At 38.7% G+C, this 25,797-nt stretch overlaps 1 protein-coding gene across 2 annotated transcripts in view; it reads left to right on the forward strand.

The window, feature by feature from the left end:
• LOC132405361 (zinc finger matrin-type protein 4-like) overlaps positions 1–24,164 on the forward strand; it is a 36,132-nt gene extending 11,968 nt beyond the window's left edge. The window contains exons 4-7 of one of the 2 annotated variants that reach the window (XM_059990110.1): positions 828–987; positions 3,469–3,684; positions 7,632–7,731; positions 22,479–24,164. In XM_059990110.1, coding sequence (XP_059846093.1) covers positions 828–987; positions 3,469–3,684; positions 7,632–7,731; positions 22,479–22,554 — 552 coding nt within the window. In that variant the 3' untranslated portion in view covers positions 22,555–24,164. The remainder of the gene's footprint in view (positions 1–827; positions 988–3,468; positions 3,685–7,631; positions 7,732–22,478) is intronic. The other variant, XM_059990111.1, reaches the window with a different exon arrangement.
• The last annotated feature ends 1,633 nt before the right edge of the window (positions 24,165–25,797 follow it).

Here is a 25,797-nt window from a genome sequence, read left to right on the forward strand (position 1 = left end):
CATACTTTAATTTAACTTTAGTTTTATCTCCTTTGATGTAAGTAAATATTTTCTTCATTGCAGGAGGAGTTAAGTGCATAGTTTAAAATGGCTTATTGAAATTATATGGGACCCCATTGAGATTGCAATTGAAATATTTCTTAGTCTGGTCTCCAACCAAATGAAGGAACTACTTGCAATAGAGGGGATGGAGCAAGGATTAACTGAATTGATTCCTGGGGTAGAGTAATTGTCCTCTGGAGCCTAGAAAATTCAGAGATATTAACGGAACTTAACAGGATACATGTCAGTAGAGATGGTACTTTTTTTTCCCTGGGTGGAATTTCTTGAGCAAAGGGACTTAATCTGAAAATAAAGGGTCAAGTAAGAGAGCCATGAAGGCTAGGTCAATATATATTTTTAAGCCAGAGTTAGAGTGTTTAGGGATTCGAGTGGAATGGAGTAAGTGCAGAGAAGTGGTACTGATGTAAGTACAATCTGTGAGCTTATTGGGCAAATGCTAGGGTCTACTGGATTTATATCCTCTTCAAATTAAGTTCATAAACATTCTGATTACAACTAGTAAGCATATTTTCAGCCATCATAATTAACCACAAGATTTAGGACCTATTTGAAGTTTTTTCTTAAGTAAAAAAGCAATGTAAGATTTTAATTTTATAAGAGCACTTTTTCTTTTGCCATCCTTACCAGTGAATTCCTAGTCTGCAGATCCCTCTGCTCTGTTTAGCAGATTTGTCCAACTCTTTAAAACACTGCAATATTGTATTTCTTGCATGAACATTAGAAGTAGAGTTAACATAAACAGTCATTTTTGAACCTTCCCACAGGACAGTAGCAATGGAGAAGTTGATCGGAATAAATATTGTCCACTCTGTAATGTGACCTTTACATCACCAGTTGTTGCCCAGTCTCATTACCAGGGAAAGAACCATGCAAAAACTCTGAAACTCAAGCAAAAGCAAGATGAAACTATCCCAGCATCCTCTGGTAAGTAACCCTGATACATTGTCATGGCCAAAAATTAAGATTATGCTCCTGATTTCTAGGAATCTACTTGTGTAAACTGGTTTTCAGCAGTCTTTCCATTTGCATTCATAAGGTTGGGGAAAAAATAGAGATCGGTCAAGTATAGGTGAAGAATTGCTTTGACAATAGTTTTGAATGTATTCCTTAATAATTTGATTCTGTGAATTTGCTCATCTTTTCAGATTGGGAATTAAATCTGCCATTTCTGAATGACAGCATTCAATGTATTCCCAAAGGAAATTGTGTTTTGTTTCTAAACTATTGTCATTTTGTAGTGAAATGAAAATATATGTGTGGCACAGTGGCCTCACTGTGTCAGGGACTCAGGTTTGTACCTGACTTCTCGTGGTAACTGGGTACTTTGCATGTTCCTCCCATGGCAATGTAGGCTTCTTTCATGTGCTCTGGGTTTCCTTCTCATCCCAAGGATATGCGGGTTGGCAACTTAATTGATCATTGTAAATTGCTCTTTGTATGTAGGTCAGTTGTAGAATCAAGGGAGTTGATAAATGTGGACAGAATAAAATAAGACTAGTGGAGGATTTGTGTAATGTGTGAATGATGGATTTGCTGAGCCAAAGGACCTATTTCTAACAAGAGAAAGTCTGCAGATACTGGAAATGCGTGAGGCGCGCGCGCGCACATACACACACCTACCCACCTGGAGGAACTCAGCAGGCCAGGCAGCATCTATGGAAAAAAGTGCGGTCGATGAACATACTGAGTTCCACCAGCATTTTGTGTGTGTTGCTCGGACCTATTTCTATGTTGTTTGACTCTGTATGTGCTCTGTAGGCAATTATTAAAATATTAAGTGAGCAAGTAACATTCAAAAGTTTACACAATGTGGAGCTCCTAGGATAGTATAGATGTTTAAGGTGATCATTTTTTTATATCTTACTAGAAAATGTATTTACCTCCAAATATTTGTGTACCAATAAGTACAATTAATTGGATACTCTGATTAAAGAATGGAGTTCAATGGAAAGACTAAACTTGTGTTTGCCAAATCACTTGAAAATGCTCTGGGTCAGCATCAAGCACAGGAAGCTCAGGCTGAACAGTTATCAGAGTGTAAAATGAAGTGACCAGGAAAAACACTGACAGATTTTTAAATTGAATTTAGCAACTGAATTGCTGATTTTTGAGAGCATTCAATGCAGGTCTTAATTAACAAGGACCAAAAATCTCCAACCTAGCCCTCCAGGTTTACACTGCCAGATTTGACACTCATTCCAGCAAAAGGAATTAATAGACTCTTTTGTTTTAAAGAAATTTTATGACCTGGACATAAGGAAAATCTATGGTTTGTCTACACTTCTGGCTGCCTTGTAAAAGAGCCAACATGATGAAAGATTCCACCCACCCCTCTAATTGGGCTAAGGATATTAAAAACCTGAAAGTACTCCAAGGACAGTTTCTGTACTACAGTGTTAAGAATATTAAATAATCCCCATGTTTACTATGATGGACTTTTGACCACAGAATCTACCTTGTCATGGCTTTTCACCTTACCGTCAGCCTAAACTGCACTTTCTGTATGACTAGCATTTTATTCTGCAGTTTTTTCCTTGTCCTATACAGAAATATTGATTTGATTAAATTATACTTATGGCATAGAAAAGAAATATGCCATATACTGTGCCTCAGTGTATGTGACAATAACAATTAACCTGTCTGCTGTTATAATTTAATGGAATAAAAACTATTTTGGTGGTCATTTGCAGATTAAAAATAGCAACAAACTAAAAGATTTAAAAATACTTAAAATCTTGCAGTTATTTAATGTGTTGTGCCTCAACTTCACCTGTCTCTTAGCATGTGATATATGGTTGTTTAAAAGACTTGCATTTTTTTGGCAGTTATGTTAGCTGTGTTTGCTACTAAATGTGTCAGCCAAATGACCAATTTGATTAAAGAAGAAGCGTTGGGGAGAATGCCAGGAGAGACTTCCCATTCTTTTTCAAATAGGGCTATTAACAATTAATGTCCTGTTGATTCTGAATCCATTTTCTCCTCGTTGCCTTCTTGTTGATATGTGATGTTTTTTGTAGGCTTGATTATCTTAGCAGTTTTGCAGAATAATTCTGATTGGGGTCCAAAGGAGAATAGAAATAGGGGAGAGCCAAAATGAAAGAGGGACTTGGTGTAACTATCCAATAGGTAGTGAATCATTGCAAAAATATAGACATTTATAAAGCGGACGGTTACTGAATGAGAAATTTAGTTCTTTCTAACCTTTATATTTAAATACAGTAACCAGCTGTAATAACTTGCTGAAAAACCGTGCATCTTCCACAATTTTAGCGATAAGCACTCTATCTTTATGATTAAAATAATTGTCTTTAATTTCGAACTGTTAAAATAAAAATGGTTTAACTCTGTTCATTATTTATGAATGATGTTTTCATTTGATCAGCATATAATAGGAACATTTTTCAGTTGCAGCTGCTCCCAAGGTAAAGAATGAAGATGCTCCAACTTCTGTGCAGTCTAGTGCTGAATCTGGGAACAGTGATCCTGATAAGTACTGTAGTCTATGTCAAGCCTTTTTTAATCATCCAGCTATTGCAAAACAGCACTATGTGGGCAAAAGGCACAAGAAGCGTGAGACAAAAGCTAAGTTGCTGGAGCAACTGGGGCAAGCTGGTAGTAACTGTAAGTATATTACTTGCAAACCACCAACTAATTGATGCATATCTTTTTTAACAATTGGAAATGGATCATAGACTCAACAACATTTTATAAATTAGTTAGCCCCCATGGTAAAACTTGTTCATAGTTCTGCACATCTGCTATTTTCTGTTTTTAATTACATATTATTTATAATTTTTTGTTTGATGTCAAAGATTGGTCATTGTAATGCCTTGTCTCATAATTTGATTCTCTATACAATGACAGAGAACAACTGAGGAAAAATTTAATGTTCTGCTTGGGAAACCATATATGGAAAATCAAGTAAATTGTAAAGAAATGTTTCAGCTCCTTTGTTTCCTTAAATATTTTAATCTGCAGTTTTCTCTGCCTAAAAAACAATAAATAGAAAGTGTTACTTGTGTTATTTTTATATTGTTTGTAGAGGAGAATTCTGTTACTACTGGATAGACTGGAAAAAAACTGTTGTGGAAATGTGGTTGCCAAAAGAACACAAATTTGCCAGCTTTACTGTATTTATTTCCTGAAATTTAGCTAAAATGACTGCATTGTTGATACCTTAGCTCTTTAGTTATGAATCTGAATCTGATTTGCTCATACTGGGTAGCTGAACACCACTGTCATTTGGCGTGAATTTTTGATTATGATTTCATTCCAGTCATCCCCTTTGGGTGTGTACCCTGTTAATTTGAAGCAAATTGTCAAATCCAAAATGCAGACACTTCTATTTGAAAGCAGTCTTTTTAATGACTTTTTATGGTAAGCAGGATTGTGAGATTGCTTAAGATGCTTACTGAAATTTAAACCAAATCCAGAAATTAACATTAAATAGTGCAGTAAAAGTACAAATATGTTCAATCTTGCCCTGTTTGAGACATAACCTCTAGCATTTTTGCTGGGATATAGTTCCACAGATACCTTGTTGTACCCTTACTAATCGATTGGACTGAACACTTTTGTAGCATTTTCCATGAGGGACCCTAACCCTACCTATTTTCTACTCCATCCATAGCCCTAGCGGATCGTGAAGAACACTGACTATAATTGTATCTGAAATCTTACTAGCCTAATTATTAAGGCTCAACTACAGAATAACTGAATCATTAGAGGCCATAAATTCAGAATTCATTTTAAACCATACATGCCTTTTCCATGTTCTGTTATCTTATCAGTATTAACAGGTAGCTATTATAACAGACAGTCATGCAGAATGAGTTCAGGAAAATTGCATGTTGAGGTGAAATAGGCCAATGTTAGAGTTCATCAGCTGCTCATTTTACATTATGCCAGCCTTTTCAATTTAGTGAATGATTTGCAATTTGTTATAAACCTATTTTGTGCTACTTATAGCTAATTTTACTACAAATGAATTGTATTTGTGCACATGAATAATTTTAATTTCACTGAATGAATGCCATTTCTTGCTGCTAGCAAACAACTGAATGGTGAGGTAGCATGAAAAGCCTCAGTTAGGTGATTTCCACCTCTGCTCCATTAACTAGAATGAGGTAGAATGCAGAGCTCACTGAGTGAGCAGAAGGAATTAAATGTAGTGATTGAGAAATGTAAAATACAGTACTGTATATGTTAACTTGGCGAGGAGAGTGAGTTTGTAAATCTGGCAGGAGCAAAGAATGTTCAGAATGATGAGAGTGGAGTGCCATGTGAGACAGATGGCAGAGAAGGAGTGCCAGGGACAGGTGGTGACATGGGTGCAAACACACCTAGCAGTGAGACATCAGACCAGGTCATTTGATTCCAAATAATTGGTTTATTGATCATTACAGAGTGTTTCTCCAGAGCTTCCTACTCCCTCTCCTCCCCCTTCTGATTTTCCCAACCATGATTTCCCCTCCCCCTGTCCCCTTCCCACTCTCAGTCTACAATAGAGACTTGTATCAGAATCTGGTTTGTCATCAATGTGTCATGAAATTGTGGCAGTAGCAGTACAGTGCAATACATAAAATTACTACAGTTCTTGGGAGCTTAGCTTCATGTGGAGCATAGACCATCGATGACCTCCCATCTTGATTATCCTCTGAATCAGTGGTATGATTGGAATTCATGAATGCTTTTGCATTTTATTACATCCACTGAAAAGGGGATTGGCCCATACAGCTTCACCAAAGCCCTGTTAGTTTGGACTTCAAGAGGCAGTACAGTACCGTGCAAAAGTCTTAGGCACCCTAGCTATATATATAGATATAGATATATATGTTCCTAAGACATTTGCACAGTACTGTATCTTTCAGTTTTCACAGCTTAGTTTCTCCTTTCCCAAAACAGTCACACACATTTTAACATAGAGGACAAACTAGTTAAGTAAATATTCAGTAAAGGAAAATGAATTATAGATATTGGATAAAAGTAAGAAATTATAGAAATACACAAAGGCTCAGGCACTATAAAAGAAAAGGTAAACCATGATTTCATGGGTCTGAGCCCTTTATTGGAAGTGAAGCCTGAAAGATGAACGAGAGCTTTATTAAACTTTGAAGAGTTTAGAGGGAAAGCAAATCAACATCAAACTATTTACAAAATATGAGTGGAACTTTGTACTGCAAACTACAAAATAAAACATGGAGAATGTTTGACCAACCTTTCAGGGTTACTATTGAGAGAAGCCCTCTGTTAGTTGGGGTTGACCATAGATGCTGTGTTCCAGCTGTCTATGTGCTAAACAAGCCAGGGTAGTACAATAAGGAGAGCAAGTCTTTGGCCATGTAGCAGGCTTCCCTTCTCCACGCAGCTGAAGAATCCAAGGCAACAGCAGAGACTAACACTGTTTGGCACCTGCAACATCGCAAGAGTTGGCAGTCAGAGTTGAACTCACCGTAGGAACTCCAGCTCCAGATTCTTCCTTGATTTTTTTTACTCCTAAAGCCTTCCACATGAGTGGCTATAGCTGTAAGGCAGTGACATTGTGAGAAGAGTTGCCAGTCCACGGTTGACGAGTTCTATTTGCCCGAAGTGACTGGTTTTAAGGCACCAGTAACCTGCCTTTCTCCTGTCAGTAGAAACTGTTTTGCCAGGCTTGCTAGCTAAGCCACTTGAAGGGCCAGGATTTGGTTGTCAGAGCTATATAAGATGCATGCCATTGGAAAGACTTGATAGGTAGTGGGAGCTTATCTCCCATTGTAATAACTTTAAGGAACCAGGATTACTGATTATTCTAGAAGTATTCCCAATAATTGCTGTAAATTGTATGGATCCAGGTTGGGAACAATAATTTGAGATGATATGCCAGCTATAAACAAACTGACTGGCAAAATAGGCTGAATGGCTTACTCTTGTTATTTCTATAAAACTAATTCAAAACCATTGTGTTTACAATGAGTTCATTTGCTTTATTAAAATCTTAAGTGAAATCTAAAGACAACCCTCTCACCAAATAAATTATTGCCATGCTTCTCTGATCTCTGAATGTAGCCCTGTATTGTCTCATTGTCTTTTTATATGGAATTATTTGTTAATAACATGTAGATTTTACAAAACTTGTCAAATGTGCCATATAAGATATTTTTGCAATAGGATAACTGATACCCCCTGTCCCCCCTTGGCTCCTTTCACTCCACAGATATTAGGGGGTTTGTGCATAAAAGGTAATGGCCTGTTTTTGTAAATTATTATTGATCCTTGTGTTTTCATTATAATAACCATAACATGTAGCCCTTGACATTCCTAGTTGTGTGCTCTTTTTAACTAAAAGTAGTGCAGCATGCACTTTTAAAATCCATGTCCTAAATCATTGGTACACTTTGTTCCATTATTGTCTATGGAGTTTGGGTACGAACTTTCTAGTGGAATGAAATTGGAAAGGAAAATGAATGGCTGACCAGACAAAGGCAAAATTTTATCTTAAAAAATGTTCATCATAAGCAGGGAAAATGCATTATTAAGGTTTCTTTTAAAATATTATTAGTAGGTAACAAAATTATAATCTTTCACAGCTGCTTCTGCTAAAGGCTACCCTTGTAACACCTGTAACATTGTACTGAACTCAATAGAGCAATATCAGGCACACATCCAGGGAACAAAACACCAGAACCAGTAAGTACATTTGCCTGTTTTCTTTAAGCAGACCTATAAAGGTTATTTTGTTACTTCCCTCATATAACATTCAATATGGGTCAGACAAAAATGAGTTATAATTTAAACTTAATTTGGCTTGTGTTAGGTTTGAGATGATTGAATCAGCATCTATTATCTAATTAATTGCAAAAAGTAGTTTTTGTTACATTGGTGATTTGTGTAGGAATTGGTTTTGAAAAGTTCATTTAAAAATGAATGAGATGTATTGAATTTTGTATTTATGTATTACTAATCTGGATAAGTCACCTTTTGAAAGAAAAAGGAAAAGAAATCCTTTTTTATTGGTTGAATCCCCACGTTTTCAACATGTCCACTATGTTGTGAATGACAGTGGCCTTGCTTATAATTGTATGGATGTTTCAGAGGCAGATGTGGAGGTTGACAGTTTGTAAAGGATTGGGAGTTGATGTTGCAAGTTAGGTGGGAAGAAAGAAAGGAAGAGTAACCTGTAGCATGCACATTTGGTGGAGAGGTTTGTAGAAGTAGGATGGGCCAATGAGAGTGCCACCTCATAACATGGTTGGAGACTTAGCAGAAATGCTAAGTTTTGGAAGGCAGCAAACAAATTAGAAGGTGGTATTGCAGTATTAGTGTTGAAGAAGTTCCTCTTTGAAGCCTTATGATTTCCTCATTAAGCTGAAGTATTGAAAGAGCCCTAAATTTATTGAAATAATCCAAAATGCGGGGACAGGCCAAAAGTTTGCTGTGGATTCTTTTTACTTAGCAATGATTACATAATTAAGTACTAGTTTAAAGCTCTTAGATTACAATGCCAGGAACCCCATTGACACAATGATAATATGAACATTCTAAGTTGGAATTAAAGCAGATTCTGGAATGATTGATGGAAGGCGGTTAGACTTCCAGCTCTGTACATGTAGGCCAGACAGGTTAAGGTGGCATTACAGTGTGAACCTGTGAAGTGTTTAATGATCATTAGAATGTTTTCATTGAATTTTGTTTTGATACTAGTTTACGAATCAGTTTCCTAACTTGCCATTGTTACACTTGAGTTCAACCTTATAAGAGCCAAATCGTAATCCTCACTAAAGGTTGGTTTTTAACTGACTGCTGAAAAATCATCTTTACTTTTATTTTTCATGTTGATCTGTGCCAGTAGTGAAATATGTTGTACTATGAATATCTAGGATATTTCCTAAAATGTAATACTATACTGTTGGGAAGGCAGGTGGCTTTCTTTCTTTTACTAAAACTTTAAAAATGGGCCATTTTAATTAGTTCCTATCAAAAGATATGTACTTCAGCTTCATGATCTGACCATGATCTACTAATTTTATTTTTATTAGACATGGAGATGAGATGAAAATGCAGGTAGTCTCCCTGGTTATCTGAGAAGGTTTTCTAAATTTACGCTATTCTTTTGTTATAATGAAGCAAGAATTGGTTCTTGAAAGTAAACTAGTATCATCCTTCTATATGATTTGGATAGACTAGTGGTTAATATATTTGTTTCTAAATGTCATACTGCATGAAGTACCGAGGATCACAGAGTGCCCTGCTTACTGTTTCAATTACTTTTGTTACAACTTTGTTTTTTGTCAGTTTACTGTAATGGTTTATCAGATCAAGTAAAACTCAAAACCTTTGACTAGGAGGTAGAAGCTAAAATCAGATGGATTGCTACAGTGGAGTAAAGAGAAAGAACTACAGAGGCATGACAGAGGAGCTGGCCAAAATTGATTGGAACGTGACACCACCAGGGATGACAGTAGAGCAGCAATGGCTGGAGTTCCTGCAAATAATTCATAATTCATCACAAAAAAGAAAAAGCTTTCTATAGGAAAGATGAGGCAACTGTGACAAGAGCAGTCAAAGACAGCATAAAAGCAGAAGCAATGGTATACAATATAGCAAAAATTAGGGAGAACTGAGGGACAGGGATTCATAATTTGTGGGAGGGGCCCATGTATATGACAAGAGCTCAGGGAGGTGAAAGGAAAAAGGTAAGACAAAATACATCTGTTTCTGGCAGCAATTTGGAAGACATAGGATAGATACCTCCGAAAAAAGAATTCTAAGGGCAGGATGACACAACCGTGGCTGATAAGAGAAATCAAAAACAACATAAAAGTACAAGAGGGAGCATATAGTAGAGCAAAAATTTGTGGGAGGTTAGAGGATTGGCCAGCTTTTAAAATCATCAGAAAGCAACTGAAAAAAAGCCATTAGGAGGAGGAAAAGGTGAAATATGAAGGTAAGCTAGCCAATTATATCAAAAGAATACTGAAAGTATTTTCTATAAAGAGTAAAAAGCGAGAGTAGACAGCAGACTGTTGGAAAATGATGTTGGTAGTAATGGGGATAAGGAAATGGCAGATGAATTTAATAAGTATTTTGCATCAGTCTTCACTGTGGAAGACACCTGCAGTATGCCGGAAGTTTGAGTGTGTCAGGGAGCAGAAGTGAGTACAATTGCTTTCACTATAGAGAAGGTGCTTTGGAAGCTGAAAAGTCTAAAAGTGGATAAGGCACCTGGACCAGACGGAGTACATACCAGGGTTCTGGAAGAGGTGGCTGGGGAGATTGTGGAGGCATAGATAATGATCTTTCAAGAGTCATTCGGTTCTGGCATGGTTCCAGAGGACTGGAAAGTTGCAAATGGTATTCTGTTCTTCATGAGGGGGGGGAGGCAAAAGAAAAGAAATTGTAGGCCAGTTAGCCTCTCCTCAGTGACTGGGGAGATGTTAGAGTCGATTGTTAAGGATTTGGTCTTGGGGTACTTGGGATATGATAAAATAGGCCAAAGTCAGCATGGTTTCCTTAAAGGAAGATCTTGCCTGATAAATCTGTTAGAATTATTTGAAGAAATGACGAACAGGACAGTCAAAGAGTTGATGGATATTGTGTACTTGGATTTTCTGAGGGTCACTGACAAGGTGTTGCACATGAGTCTGCTGAACAAGGTAAGAGCCCATTATATTACAGGAAAGATACTAGCATGGATAGTGCATTTGTTGATTGGCAAGAAGCAGAGTGGGAATAAAGGGAGCCTTTTATGCTTGGCTGCCAGTGACTAATGACATTTTGTAGCAATCAGTGTTGGGACTGTTTTTATCGTTATATGTCAGTGATTTGGATGACAGAATTGATGCCTTTGTAGCCAAGTTTGCAGATAATACAAAGATAGATGGAGGGGCAAGTGGTATTGAGGAAGTAGGGAGGCTACAAGAAGGACTTGGATTAAAAGAATGTGCAAAGAAGTGGCAGATGGATTACACTGCAGGGAAATGTATGCTACACTTTGGTAGAAGGAACAAAAGCATAGTCTAATTTCTAAATGGGTAGAAAATTCAAAAATCCCAGGTGCAAAAGGACTTGGGAGTCCTTGTGCAGGGCTCCCTAAAGGTTAATTTGCAGCCTGAATTGATGGTGAGGAAGGCATATGCAATGTTGGCATTCATTTTGAGAGGACTGGGATGTAATGCTGAAGCTTTATAAGGCATTTGTGGGGCCTCACTTGGAGTATTGTGAGTGGTTTCAGGCCCCCTAATCTTAAAAAAAGGATAGATTGATATTGAAGAGGGTTCAGAGAAGGTTCATGAGAATGATTCAGTAATTTGTTACTGTATGAAGAGCTTTTGATGGCTCTGGGCCTGTACATACTGGAAATGAGAAGAATGAGGGGGATCTCATTGAAACCTATTGGATGTTGAAAGCCATAGGTAGAATGGATGTGAAAAGCATGTTCCTTATATTGGGGAATGTAGGATCAGAGGGCACAGCTCAGACTAGAGGAACAAGTATTTAGAACAGAGATGAAGAGGAATTTCTTTAGCCAGAGGGTGGTGAATCTATGGTATTCATTACTTCAGTCATCTGTGGTGGACACGTCATTGGGTGTATTTAAGGCCAAGGTTGATAAATTCTTGATTAGGATGAGAAAGAGTGCAGGAAAAGGTGGGAGAATGGGGTTGAGAGGGAAAATGCATCAGGCATGATGAAATGGCAGAAGAGACTCCAAGGACCGAATGATCTAATTCTGCTCCTATCTCTTATGGTTCAAAAAAAAGCAATAAGGATAGAGAAGATGAAATATGATGGTAAACTAGCCAATAATATAAAAGGAAACCAAAAGTTTTTTTCTGATATGTAAAGAATAAAAGGGAAGCAAGACTGGTCATTGAACTGCAAAAAAATGGCACTGAGGAGGTAGTAATAGGAAACAGAAGTGGCGGAAGAACTGAATAAGTGTTTTGTGTTGTTCTTCATTGTGGAAGATACCAGTAGCACGCCAGAACTTTGAATGTTGGGGGCAGAAGTGGATGTAGTTACTCTTACCAAAGGAGAAGCTACTTGGGAAACTAAAATGGCTGAAGGTAGATAAGTCACCTGGACCTAATGAACTACATCCCAGGGTTATGAAAGATAATGAAGGCATTAATAGTGATCTTTCCAGAATCACTGGTTTCAGAGGATTGGAAAATTGTAAATGTCACTCTTGCCTCCCTTTTTTCTTAAAAAGGCAGTAAATTATAGGCCAGTTAGCCTGAGTTAAGTGGTTGGCAAGATGTTTGAGTGCAATATTAAGGATGAGGTTTAGGGGTACTTGGAGGCACATGATAAAATAGGCTAAAGTCAGCATTGTTTCTTTAGGGGGTAATCCTGCCTAACAAATTTGTTGGAATTCTTTGAGGAAATAACAGGCAGAATAGACAAAGGAGAGTCCATGGATGTTATTTACTTAGAATTTCAGAAGGCCTTTGACAAGGTGCAGCACATGAGACTGCTAAACAAGGTAAGAGCTTGTGGTATGTGAAGAGAATAGTATGGCTGTGCACTTTGAAGGAATAACAGTGTAGATTTTTCTCAACAACGAGCAAATTTATAAATGGGAGATACAAAGTGACTGGGCGTCGTCGTACTGGATACCCTAAAGGTTAACTTGCAGGTGGCATTGGAGTCTGGCCAGAGGTGGTTTACAAGAATAATCTCTGAAATGAGAGGATTACTTATGAGATGCATTTGATGGTTCTGAGCTCGTATTCTCTGAAGTTTAGAACTATAAGAGGGATCTTATTGAAATCTATAAATGTTAAAAGGCTTGGATAAGTGTGGAACTGGAGAGTCTAGGAACAGGGGGCATAGCCTCAGAATAGGAGGCCAGTCATTTAGAAAGATGAGGAATTTCTTTAGCCAGAGGGTGTTGAATCTGTAGAATTTGTGGCAAAGTTATCGGGTATACTTAAAGCTGAGGTTTGTTGGTTCTTGATTAGTCAGGGTGTCAACGGTTACAGGGAGAAGGCAGGAGAATGGGAAAGGAAAAATAAATGAGGCATGTTTAAATGGCAGGGCAGTCTTGATGGGCAAATGGCCTAATTCTGCTCCTATGTCTCATGGTTGTGCGGTCTAAAACCAGTAATAGAAAACTTAATTGTATATTGGTGTGCTTCACTTAAGAGAATTAAGATAATGCGAGGCTTATTGAGAAAGTAATGAGGCATGGGATCCAAGGGGACATTGCTTAGTGGATCCAGAACTGGTTTGCCCACAGAAGGCAAAGAGTGGTTGGAGAAGGGTCATGTTCTGCATGGAGGTCAGTGACCAGTGGTGTGCCTCAGGGATCTCTTCTGGGACCCTTCATGATTTTTATAAATGACGAGGAAGTGGAGGGATGGGTTAGTAAGTTTGCTGATGACACAAAAGTTGGAGGTGTTGTGGATAGTGTGGAGGGCTGTCAGAGGTTACAGTGGGACATTAATAGGATGCAAAACTGGGCTGAGAGTGGCAGATGGAGTTCAACCCAGATTAGTGTGAAGTAGTTCATTTTGGTAGGTCAAATATGATGGCAGAATATAGTATTAATGATAAGACTCTTGGCAGTGTGGAGGACCAGAGGGATCTTGGGGTCCAAGTCCACAGGGTGCTCAAAGCAGCTGCAGCTGCGCAGGTTGACTCTGTGGTTAAGAAGGTATACGGTGTATTGGCCTTCATTAATTGTGGAATTGAATTTAGGAACCGAATGTTAATGTTGCAGCTATATAGGACCCTGGTCAGACCCCACTTGGAGTACTGTGCTCCATTCTGGTTGCCTCGTTACAGGAAGGATGTGGAAACCACAGAAAGGGTGCAGAAGCGATTTGCAAGGATGTTGCCTGGATTGGGGAGCATGCCTTATGAAAGCAGGTTGAGTGAACTCGGCCTTTTCTCCTTGGAGTGACGGAGAATGAGAAGTGACCTGATAGTGGTGTATAAGATGATGAGAGGCATTGATCATGTGGATAGTCAGAGTCTTTTTCCCAGGGCTGAAATGGTTGCCACAAGAGGACACAGGTTTAAGGTGCTGGGGAGAAGGTACAGAAGAGATGTTGGGTAAGTTTTTTACTCAGAATGGTGAGTGCGTGGAATGGGCTGCCGGCAACTGTGGTGGAGGCAGATACAATAGGGTCTTTTAATAGACTTTTAGATAGGTACGTGGAACTTAGAAAAATAACCTAGTAATTTCTGAGGTAGGGACATGTTTGGCACAACTTCAAAGGGCCTGTATTGTGCTGTAAGTTTTCTATGTTTCTGTGTAAGATGAAATAAAAACAAATTTTATGTATGAAATCCAAAATAGAAACAGAAATGATGAAACTAGTTAGCAGGTTAGGCAGCGTCTATGAAGGTAAAGTGTGTTAATGTTCCTTCTCAAGTAGGAAATTAGCATTTAAAATGACACAGCAATGGTGATGGCATGTGTATGGTGAACAACAAAATGTCTGTGATAAGGTGAAGCCAAGAAAAATAAATGATTAGACAGCATAGATGCTGGCTGAGTATTATGTTGATAATTACAGCTGATCTCAGTAGAGGTATGTGAATGAAAACAGTGGGTAGGGGTGTTGGAACTCAGAGAACAGAGCATGGAAATTGCTAATAATAGAATACTGAAACACTCAGATGATTATATCATAAGACGATAGCAGAATTAGATCATTAGGCACATCATGGCTGATTTATCTTACTTAACCCTATTCTCCTGCATTCTGCTTATAAGGTACCACACGGTAGGCTTATTCAGAAAGTCAGAAGGCATGGGATCCAGGGAAGTTTGGCCAGGTGGATTCAGAATTGGCTTGCCTGCAGAAAGCAGAGGGTCGTGGTGGAGGGAGTACATTCAGATTGGAGTGCTGTGACTAGTGGTGTCCCACAAGGGTCTTCTGGGACCTCTACTTTTTGTGATTTTTATTAACAACCTGGATGTTGGGGTAGAAGGGTGGGTTGGCAAGTTTGCAGACAACACAGAGGTTGGTGGTGTTGTGGGTAGTGTTGAGGATTGTCGAAGATTGCAGAGAGACATTCATAGGATGCAGAAATGGGCTGAGAAGTGGCAGATGGAGTTCAACCTGGAGAAGTGTGAGGTAGTATACTTTGGAAGGACATACTCCAAGGCAGAGTACAAAGTAAATGGCAGGATACTTGGGAGTATGGAAGAGCAGAGGGATCTGGGGGTACATACCCACAGATCCCTGTAAGTTGCCTCACAGGTAGATAGGGTAGTTAAGAAAGCTTATAGAGTGTTAGCGTTCATAAGTCGAGGGATAGAGTTTAAGAGTTGCCGGGTAATGATGCAGCTCTATAAAACTCTGGTAAGGCCACACTTGGAGTACTGTGTCCAGTTCTGGTCGCCTCACTATAGGAAGGATATGGAAGCATTGGAAAGGGTACAGAGGAGATTTACCAGGATGCTGCCTGGTTTTGAGAGTATGCGTTATGATCAGAGTTTAAGGGAGCTGGGGCTTTAACTGTCTGGAGAGGAAGAGGATGAGAGGAGACATGATAGAGGTATACAAGATATTAAGAGGAATAGATAGAGTGGATAGCCAGCGCCTCTTCCCCAGAGCACCACTGCTCAATACAAGAGAACATGGCTTTAAGGTAAGGGGAGGAAAGTTCAAGGGGGATATTAGAGGAAGGTTTTTTACTCAAGAGAATGGTTGGTGTGTGGAATGCACTGCCTGAGTCAGTGGTGGAGGCAGATACACTAGTGAAATTTAAGAGACAACCAGACAGGTATATGGAGGAAATTAAGATGGGGGTTATGTAGGAGGCAGGGTTTAAGGGTCAGCATAACACTGGGCCGAATGGCCTGTACTGTGCTATATAGTTCTTTGTTCTTTAACCTTTGATGCCCTTTCTAATCAAGAAGTTATCAACCTCTTCTGTAAATATGCCCAATGACTTGGCTTCCACATACATTTTTGGTAATGAATTCCATTGACTCACCACCTTCTGGCTAAAGAAATTCCTCCATTCTAAAGGGATGTCCTTTTATTCTGAAGCTGTGCCATCTGGTCCTAGATCCTCAGACTAATGAAAATATCCTTTCCATGTCTACTCTATGTAGGCCTTTCAATGTTCAGTGTATTCCATCTGCTTCTTCTTTGCCCATTCTCCTAACCTGCATAACTGCTTTTGCAGACTCGCTGCTTCCTCACCACTATCTGCCCCTCCACTTATCTTTATATTGTCCACAAAACGTGGCCACTAAGCCATCACTTCTGTCAGCCAGATCATTGAATATATATAGTATTAACAGAAGTGGTCCCAACACCAACCCCTGTAGAACACCACAAGTCACTGACAGTCAACCAGAGAAGACCCCCCCCCCCCCCCCACTCTTTGTCTCCTGCCAGTCAGTTGATCTTCTATCCATGCAGGTATCTTACCTGTAATACCATGGGCTCTTACCTTGTTTAGCAGACTCATGTATGGCACCTTGTCAAATGACTTCTGAAAATCCAAGTACACAACATCCATTGACTTGTCTTTGTCTATCCTACCTGTTATTTCCTCAAAGAATGCCAACAGATTTGTTAAGCAAGGTTTCCCTTTAGACATCGCGGACATCACCAACAATGTCTTCACAGAGCAATTGAAATTAATACCCTAATGAGTTTACCTCTGCTCTTGGGACTGAGTGGGGTGGGGCCATGCATGTTCTGGCTGTCAATGAGTTGTTGAATTTCCTGTTTCTTTTCATCCCACATCTGATCCTTCTGATCTAATCCTGATCAGATCACATCTGATCTGATTGGACCTTGGACTTCAGATGCCTTAAAGCTGTTTTTACTTAGTAAGGTGAAGATTTCTATCCAGGATGCTTAGCTTTTACAATTAATTGCCTAATAGAAGAGCTATTGTTATCAAAATAGTCCTTTTCTTTCTGGGAGGCAAGACAAATGTTCTTAAAGTGTTTTTTTAAAAAAATATAAGATGCTTTAGGAACTCTGGGTCACGCAGCAGATGGGGAGAGAAAAGGAAAGTTAGCAAGTTTGGTTGAGACTCCACCGCCTTCATCTCCTCCATGTGCTCATCTCCCTGTCACTTTGCTAGTCTCTGCCTTACCCCTCCCACTCACCTGTTTACACTTGTTTTCTTCGTGCTACAGTCAATTCCACAATGCAGGGTCTTGACCCAAAATGTCAACTATCCCTCTACATTTCATGGATGCTGCCTTGAAACCCTGAGTTCTTTCATTAGTTTGTTTTGACAACATTGTCTGCAGTCTCTTGTGCCTCTGTTACTGAAGTATTTGTCTTTGCTTCTGGTGTCTTGCAGCTACAGTGTATTACACATTGGCTTTTAATTCTTCAAACAAAGCTTTAGTTTAATTATCAAACACGAGGAAATCTGCAGATGCTGGAAATTCAAGCAAACACACACAAAGTGCTGGTGGAACGCAGCAGGCCAGGCAGCATCTATAGGAAGAAGCACTGTCGATGTTTTGGGCCGAGACCCTTCGTCAGGACTAACTGAAAGGAAAGATAGTAAGAGATTTGAAAGTAGGAGGGGGAGGGGGAAATGCGAAATGATAGGAGAAGACCGGAGGGGGTGGGGTGAAGCTGAGCGCTGGAAAGGTGAAATGTGAATACCTGGGATAATTTCTTCAGCCCTTCAACTTTTCGATCATATTTTGACCCAGACCCACTATTACAGCCATATATCCTTCCTTGGAACGTGTCTCCGCCGCCAACTGACTCCAGTTGGCTTCAGGATTCATTTTCGAGCTTCTCAATTTGAACCTTCTGTGGATCCCAGGTACTCACATTTCACCTTTCCAGCTCTCAGCTTAACCCCACCCCCTCCAGTCTTCTCCTATTATTTCGTATTTCCCCCTCACCCTCCTACTTTCAAATCTCTTACTATCTTTCCTTTCAGTTAGTCCTGACGAAGGGTCTCGGCCCAAAACGTCGACAGTGCTTCTTCCTATAGATGCTGCCTGGCCTGCTGTGTTCCACGAGCATGTTGTGTGTGTGTTGCTTTAGTTTAATTATGACACTTTGTACTCGGTGCCAAAAGGTACCAAATGCTGTTTTAACTGTCTTTTCAATTTTCCCTCTTGTCATGAAGAACTTATAAATGTCTTATTAATTTAATTCTGTGGTATTTATGAATTATCCTCTTTCAGTGTATGGTTAGCCAAATCCTCTTATCTAATAAACCTGAGGCAAAGTACTAACTTTAGAATTTTAGATGGGAGCTATCCTGAGAAAAATTTTTTAATGGTCTTTAGTTAATCATATCTTTGTTGCCCTTTTCACTTTTGTTCCATTTTATTTTCCTTACTAAGTTTGCTATTTTTTTCCATGATTCACTGCTTTCTTGTTTAATTTTCATTTGTTTTTTTTTGTATCCAGCTGCATACTCAATTGATTTATGGAGCTGGCACTCTTCATTCCTTTGGTCTTCCAGGGAGTGCGAGTTTTGTATGCCCTTTCCCCCCTCATTTAGATGCCTGTCTGAATTAAAGTGTCTCACCTTTGCAGTATCTTTATTGTTCATGTACTACTTTTGCTGATGGATTTTGTTTCCAAGCCACCTTCTCCAGATTACCTTTTAACTTTATGAAACTGGTCCTCTGAGTTTGTTTATCTTTGAATGCACCTGAACATTTCTACACCGAATGCTGGTTGTGTTCAATTTTTCCAAATCTAACCCCACTAAATATATGCATCATTTAATTTATTATCTTTTACTAGAAAGAGCAAGCAAGATCTCTTGTACACACTTAAGACCATTAGAGCAGAATTAGGCTATTTGGCCCATCAAGCCTGCTCTGCCATTTCTTCGTGGTTTATCTACTTTCCCTCTCAGCCCCAATCTCCTGCCTTCTCCCTGTATCCCTTAATGCCCTGAGGAATCAAGAATCTGTATCAAACTCTGCCTTAAATATAAGCAATGACTTGTCCTCCATTGCCGCCGAATTCCACAGATTCAGCACTCTGGCTAAAGACATTCCTCCTTATCTCCATTCTCAAAGGATGCCCTTCTATTCCGAGGCTGTAAACATCCTCTCCACAGCCACACTATCAAGGCCTTTCACCAATCAATAGGTTTCAATGAGGTCACCCTCATTCTTCTAAATTCCAGTGAGTACAGGCCCAGAGTCATCAAACACTCATTCATAAGACATGTCTTTCAATCCCGGAATCGTTTTCAATAACCTCTTTTGAAGTCTATTCAACGTCAAGACATCTTAGATAAGGGGCCCAAAACTGTACACAATACTCCAAGTGAAGCCTCACCCGTGCTTTGTAATCCTTCAACATTACATCCTTGCTTTTCTATTCTAGTCTTCTTGAAATGAATGTTAACATCGCATTTGCTGCCTTCGCCACCCACTCAACCTGCAAATTAACCTTTAGGGAATCCTGCACAAGGACTCTCTTTGCACCTCAGAGTTTTGAAATTTGTCTCTGTTTAGAAAATAGTTAACACTTTCATTTCTACCAAAGTGCATGACCATACACTTCCCAACCCTGTATTCCATCTGCCACTTCTTCGCCCATTCTCCTAATCTGTCCAAGTCCTTCTGTAGTCTTGACCACAAAACTATTAATTCTGTCATCCAAGTCACTTACATATTATGTTTAAAGCGATCCCAACACAGACCCGTGTGGAACACCACTAGACATTGTCAGCCAACCAGAGAAGGCTCCCTTTATTCCCGCTCTTTGCTTCTGCCAATCAGCCTCTGCTTTATCCATGTAAAACCATGGGCTCTGAACTTGTTAAGCAGCCTCATGTGTGGCACCTTGTCAGAGGCCTTCTGAAAATCCAAGTACACATCTCCTGCTTGAATTTCAGCAGATTTGTCAGGCAAGATTTTCCCTCGAGGAAACCATACTGACTACAGCTTATTTTATCATGTGCTTCCAAGTGCCCCAAAACCACATCCTTAACAGTAGATTCCAACAGCTTTCCAACCACTGTCAGACTAACTGGCCTATTATTTCCTTTCTTCTGCCTCTCTCCCTCCTTGAAGAGTGGAGTGACATTTGCAATTTTCCAGTTTTCCTGAACCATGCCAAAATCAATTGATTCTTGAAAGATCACTATTAATTTCTCCACAATCTCTTCAGCCACCTCTTTCAGAACCCTGATGTGTATACTATCTGGTCCAGGTGATTTACCTATCTTCAGACCTTTAAGTTTCCCATGAATCATCTTATTTATGGCAACTTCACACTTTCTGCCCTGACACTCTCAAACTTCCGGCATACTGCTAGTGTCTTCTACAGTGAAGACTGATGCGGAATAGTTATTCCATTTGTCTGCCATTTCTTTGTCCCCCATTACTACCTCTCCAGCATTGTTTTCCGGTGGTCCGATATCCACTCTTGCCTCTCTTTTACACTTTATGCATCTAAAGAATGTTTTGGTATCATCTGTAATATTGGCTGGTCTATCTTCGTATTCCATTTTTTCTTTCTTAATGACTTTTTTTAAGTTGCCTTCTGTTGTTTTTATTTAAACTTCCTATTAATTTTGCTCTATCATATGCTCCCTCTTTGCACTTTTATGTTGGATTTGACTTCTCTTGTCAGCTGAAGTTGTGTCATCTTGCCTTTAGAATACTAGTTTGTCTTTGGGATGTATGTATCCTGCACCTTCTGAATTGCTTCCAGAAATTCCAGCCATTGCTTCTCTGCCGTCATCCCTGCCGGTGTTCTTTTCCAATCAACTTTGGCCAGTTCCCCTGTCATGCCTCTGTATTTCCCTTTACCCCATTGTAATACTGATACATGTCTTTACCTTCTCCTTCTCAAATTGCTGAAGGATTTCCTTTGCCTCTCTATTACATTTCCCACCTCCAGTCTATATTAAATGATATGTTCCCCTATTATCACTAATCTATTGGTTTGATCCTTGCGCGTTAATTTATTTCTTTTAAGTTGTATTTAACCAGGGAATTTTTCTGCTTTTTAATGCAGATAGATTTTGACATTACCTTATATAAAGCTGCAAGTTTACCAACATCTTTTGAGCATCTTGCCAATATAGTTGAAGTAATTTTATTTAGTTTTCTTCGGATACAAAATTAACTTTCATTTCACTTTTTTTTTGTATAGGGAGTAGTGGAGGTAATGCATATTGCTGTCTAAATATTTTACATGTGGATGCTAATTTATCAATAGGACATAAGAGCAGAATTAGGCCATTCAGCCTATCAAGTCTGCTCTGCCATTTGATCATGATCATGGCTGATTTACTTCACCCCTCAAACACCATTCTCCTTCCTTGCCCTCATAAACTATAATGCCCTTACTAATCAAGAGCCAATCAAGAATTTATTACCTTAATAAAGTTAATATAATCTGGATTAAGGATTAGAATACAAAAACAAGGATGGTAATACTGAGGTTTTATAAGCATTAGTCAGACCACATTTGAAGTATTGAGAGAAGTTTTGGACTCCTTTTCTAAGAAAGGATATGTTGACATTGGAGAGGATCCAGAGGAGATTTACGCGGAATGAAAGGGTTATCATTTGGAGAGTGTGTGATGACTCTGGGTTTCTACTTGCTGGAGTTTAGGGGAATTGGGGGTGGGAGATATATTGAAAGTTCTGGATAGAATGGATTTAGGGAGGAAAATTCTTATGGTGGGAGAGTCTCAGATTGGAGGGCACAACTTCAGAATAGAGGGACGTCCATTTAGAACAGAGAAGAGGAAAAATTTTCTTTAGCCAGAGGGTGGTGAATTTGTGGAATTCTTTGCCATGGATGGCTGTGGAAGGCCAAGTCATTGGGTATATTTAAGGCAGAGGTTGATAGCTTCTTGACCAAGGTGTCAAAAGTTATGGGGAAAAGGCAGGATAATTAGGTTGAGGGGTAATATATCAGCCATGATGGAGTGACATAGAAGACTCCATGGGTCAAATAGCCTAATTCTGCTCCAAGATCTTGTATCTAAGGTGAATGTTGATAGGTTCTTGATTATTAAGGGTATCAAGTTATGGGGAGAAGGCAAGAACATGGGATTGGGAGAGATAATAAATCAACTATCGTGGAATGGAGGAGCAGATTTGATGGTTCAAGTAGCCGAGTTCTCCTATGTCTTATGGTCTTGTAGATTGAAGAGATTTTCATTAACTTCTAATATTCACATATTTATATATATTACTCTATACAAGTATATTTAAATGAATGTAATAATATTTAAAATTTCATAAGTGCGCTATAATATGGATAAGAACTGTTCTGTTGTTTTGTATGCATTCCATTATGCAATAACAAGATAAGTTCCCAAAATACGTAATTTGGTCTTTTCTAACAAGACCACAGTATTTGTATTTAGACGTGCGCAGTGTTTTGACAAGAGCTTAGATTAGTCTATTGCCTCAAAGGAAATGTGTGATAATACTTTGCAAGAATGATCAAAAAGCTATTTTTCTCTGTTTACTTTGTGCTTTCTTTTAGCTTGAAACCTAATGAATTTACTGCTGCAGAAGATAATGAAGAAGGCCTTGAGTTATTTAAAGAAGATGTCATCTAATAGTGTTGGCATGCTCATCTCTGGGTCAGTGAATGTTACTCAGAATGGAGGCCAGTTTGCCTATGTTCATGTTTGGATCTGCATAATTTTAAGCAAGACATTTTTATTGAAACAGTCAATAATTCTGAGCTCTAGAATGCAATGTATTTTGTTCTCAGATTTTGTCCGTTAAAGTGACTGAAGGTTTCAGACTAAGAGAACTAGGTTTAGAATAGTAAGTGGTGCTGTGGTCATGCTTTATTGGCTCGGTCTCTTAATAACTGAGAAACTTGTACCCCTACCTCTTGCACAGTTTTGTTTCTTAAATCTCACCTGTTAAGTTGGTGAGTTGGGAATGATATGTGAACTAGCGCTATAGAAGTGCTGTTGCAGATGATTGCAACGTAACTAATTTGGTTGCCCTTGAATTGCAGCCTAGGTGAGATGACAATCTCTGACTTGTAATTATAAATTATTACAAATATGCTCAACAATGGAATGCAGTTTTGTCACTACCATAATTAATGAACGTAATTCTGACACTTTTGTCCTGGGTGTCTCTAACACGCATTTCTCTGATCCTTGAATATTTGAGGAGCCATTTGATGGCAGTTGAAATGCAGATTCTTCTATTGCACGTTACTGAGCCCACAAACCAATTTGGAAATTGCTGATATAGATGCTGTGCATATGATTGCAACATAAATTCTACTCTGGAAATATCTGATTGTGTCCATATCTGTCTCATTGCTGTGTTTGATTTCTGAATGGCCACTCTGGTCTGGGTGTGACTGATCAATATATCATATAGAACTAATTATTGTAAATAATATTAATGTGATCTTTTCAAACTGATGAAACAACACGTGAAAATGCATTCATTAGTAACTACATTTACGCAAATAGATCAGTGAAGGATCTTGTAAAAAAACAGCATTCGTGATTTAATTTTACATTTAACAAAAATAGTTTTAATGTTTTAATCGTCTTATTGATTTGAGTTTGTACCTTAAATTTGGCAATTTAGTTGTAGAGAAAACCAAGGCTGCAGTTCAAAACTTTCTTTTACCCTGTTTGTCAATAAATTTTGTCCACTTTGTAGCACCTGCAAGGCTACCCTGAACTCAGAAATCCTTCTAATTGAAACATGTCTCAAAATTCAATATTCATACATTTCCAGACTTGAACATTTTTTCCAGAGTGCATGACCTTTATTGGGGAAATGTGGAGAAGACTAGAAGTTAATACAGGTGTACTGAATGTTAAATGTTTAGAATGGCATAAAATGTTTGTCTTCTGATGCTATATTTTATTGTGTATGCATTTGCTTTTTTAAAAAAATGAATTTGGCTGAAACTGGGCAGAAGAAGAGAAGCTGCTTTAATTGTCATTGTAATTGAAAACAACTGAATTGTGTAGAGATCTCCTGCAAGGACGGAACCGGGAACTCAGTTTATTCTATTGTATCTGTAATTTGAGCTTTTTAAACACTTAGTCTTGCTTTTTGTTTTCTTTGCTTCATCTCTATAATTAGTTGGACCTCAAGAGATTTGTTGAAAAATCTGTGACCCTTGACAATTTTGTATCTTTACTCTTCTCATATATAATAAATGTCAAATTTCACTTTCAAAGACTTGGTCTGTTTTTTTTTATCCTGAATATCTGTTCTTCTGTTTGAAATCTTTAACCGTCAGCAATGCTCTAAATTTTTTGTATTCTACATATGAAAAAGCCTTTTATAATATATTTTTTAAATTACCATTACTTCAAAGTTAAGTTACCCCTGAGGGTGTGCAAGCTGCAAATTGCTTGACATAATTTTTGTAATCCATTATAAGATGTACCATATCATGGATACAAAATCTTCAATCATAGCACTTACAGAAACATAGAAAACCTACAGCACAATACAGGCCCTTCGGCCCACGAAGTTGTGCCGAACATGTCCCTACCTTAAAATTACTAGACTTACCCATAGCCCTCTATTTTTCTAAGCTCCATGTACCTATCCACAAGTCTCTTAAAAGACCCTATCATATCCGCCTCCACCACCGTTGCCGGCAGCCATTCCACACACTCGCCACTCTCTGAGTAAAAAAAAACTCGTAACCCGGACATCTCCTCTGTACCTACTCCCCAGCACCTTAAACCTGTGTCCTCTTGTGGCAACTATTTCAGCCCTGGGGAAAAAGCCTCTGGCTATCCACATGATCAATGCCTCACTTGCTATTCATTGTTAGCAGTGTTGCATCTGAGTTAAAGTTGTGGGTTGAATTTCTATTCCAGGGTTTATGTATGAATTTAGTAGTATACAATAGTGTCAGCTGGCATCTTCAATAACCTAACCATTAAAGTCAAGGCCCCATTGGATGGATGTAACTGATCCAACAGATCTGTTTTTCAAAGAATGACAAGAGCTCTTCCTGATATCATGCACAATTTAGCCCAGAAGCATTATCACTGAAATAGTTATGTAGTTATTGTGGTATTTTCTACTAATTGTTTGATGCATTTCTATCATTGCACTTAAAAATGAATTGCTAGACGTAAAGTACTTTGGAAATCCTGAAATAAAAGGCACTTCAGAGAACCGTCAGGATAATCCATTTTTTGGTGACACTGTCAAGTTACAATGCTAGAGCCTAAGAAATCTTCATAATTAATCAAAGTCACAGCTTCAACAGCTATTAACATTGTTTTCAACAACTGATCAATTTTAGCTAGAGAACTTCCAAACAGCTTCAGCAATCCAGTTCTGAGGTATTGCAGCACAATTAAATTGTTGTATGATGGGAAGCTGTGCTTTGACTCAGTCTGGGAACTCCATGAGGGGAGAGGATATAAGAAGTGGGAGAGGTGGGTCTAAGTGAATTTGACAATAATTACCTGCCTTTGTAATTCTTTGATAATGCAGAAATGTTTGGGGCAAACAGTTAAAAATTGGCATTAATATTTTTCAAATTTTTTTTCAAACTCCTGTTTCCTCATAAATAATGAAAGCATTAGTCAGAATCCTCAATCCTCCTTTTCCCCCACATTCCATCCTGAAACAGCACCGCCAAAAAAACACAAAAAAACTTTACATGCCAGGCATCTGAAAGGAAGAAAATAATGTCATCAGCACATGTAGGTGCTGGCTATACAAATGGTCCAAAAAGTTGTAAGGACTACATGGAGCGCTGTTGCAGGAATGCAGCATCCATCATCAGAGACCACCCACTATCCAGACCATGCTCTCTTGCAGCCAGTAGGAAAGAGGAATAG

This window comes from Hypanus sabinus, chromosome 15, assembly GCF_030144855.1.
Source record: "Hypanus sabinus isolate sHypSab1 chromosome 15, sHypSab1.hap1, whole genome shotgun sequence".
NCBI classification, from domain to species: domain Eukaryota; kingdom Metazoa; phylum Chordata; class Chondrichthyes; order Myliobatiformes; family Dasyatidae; genus Hypanus; species Hypanus sabinus.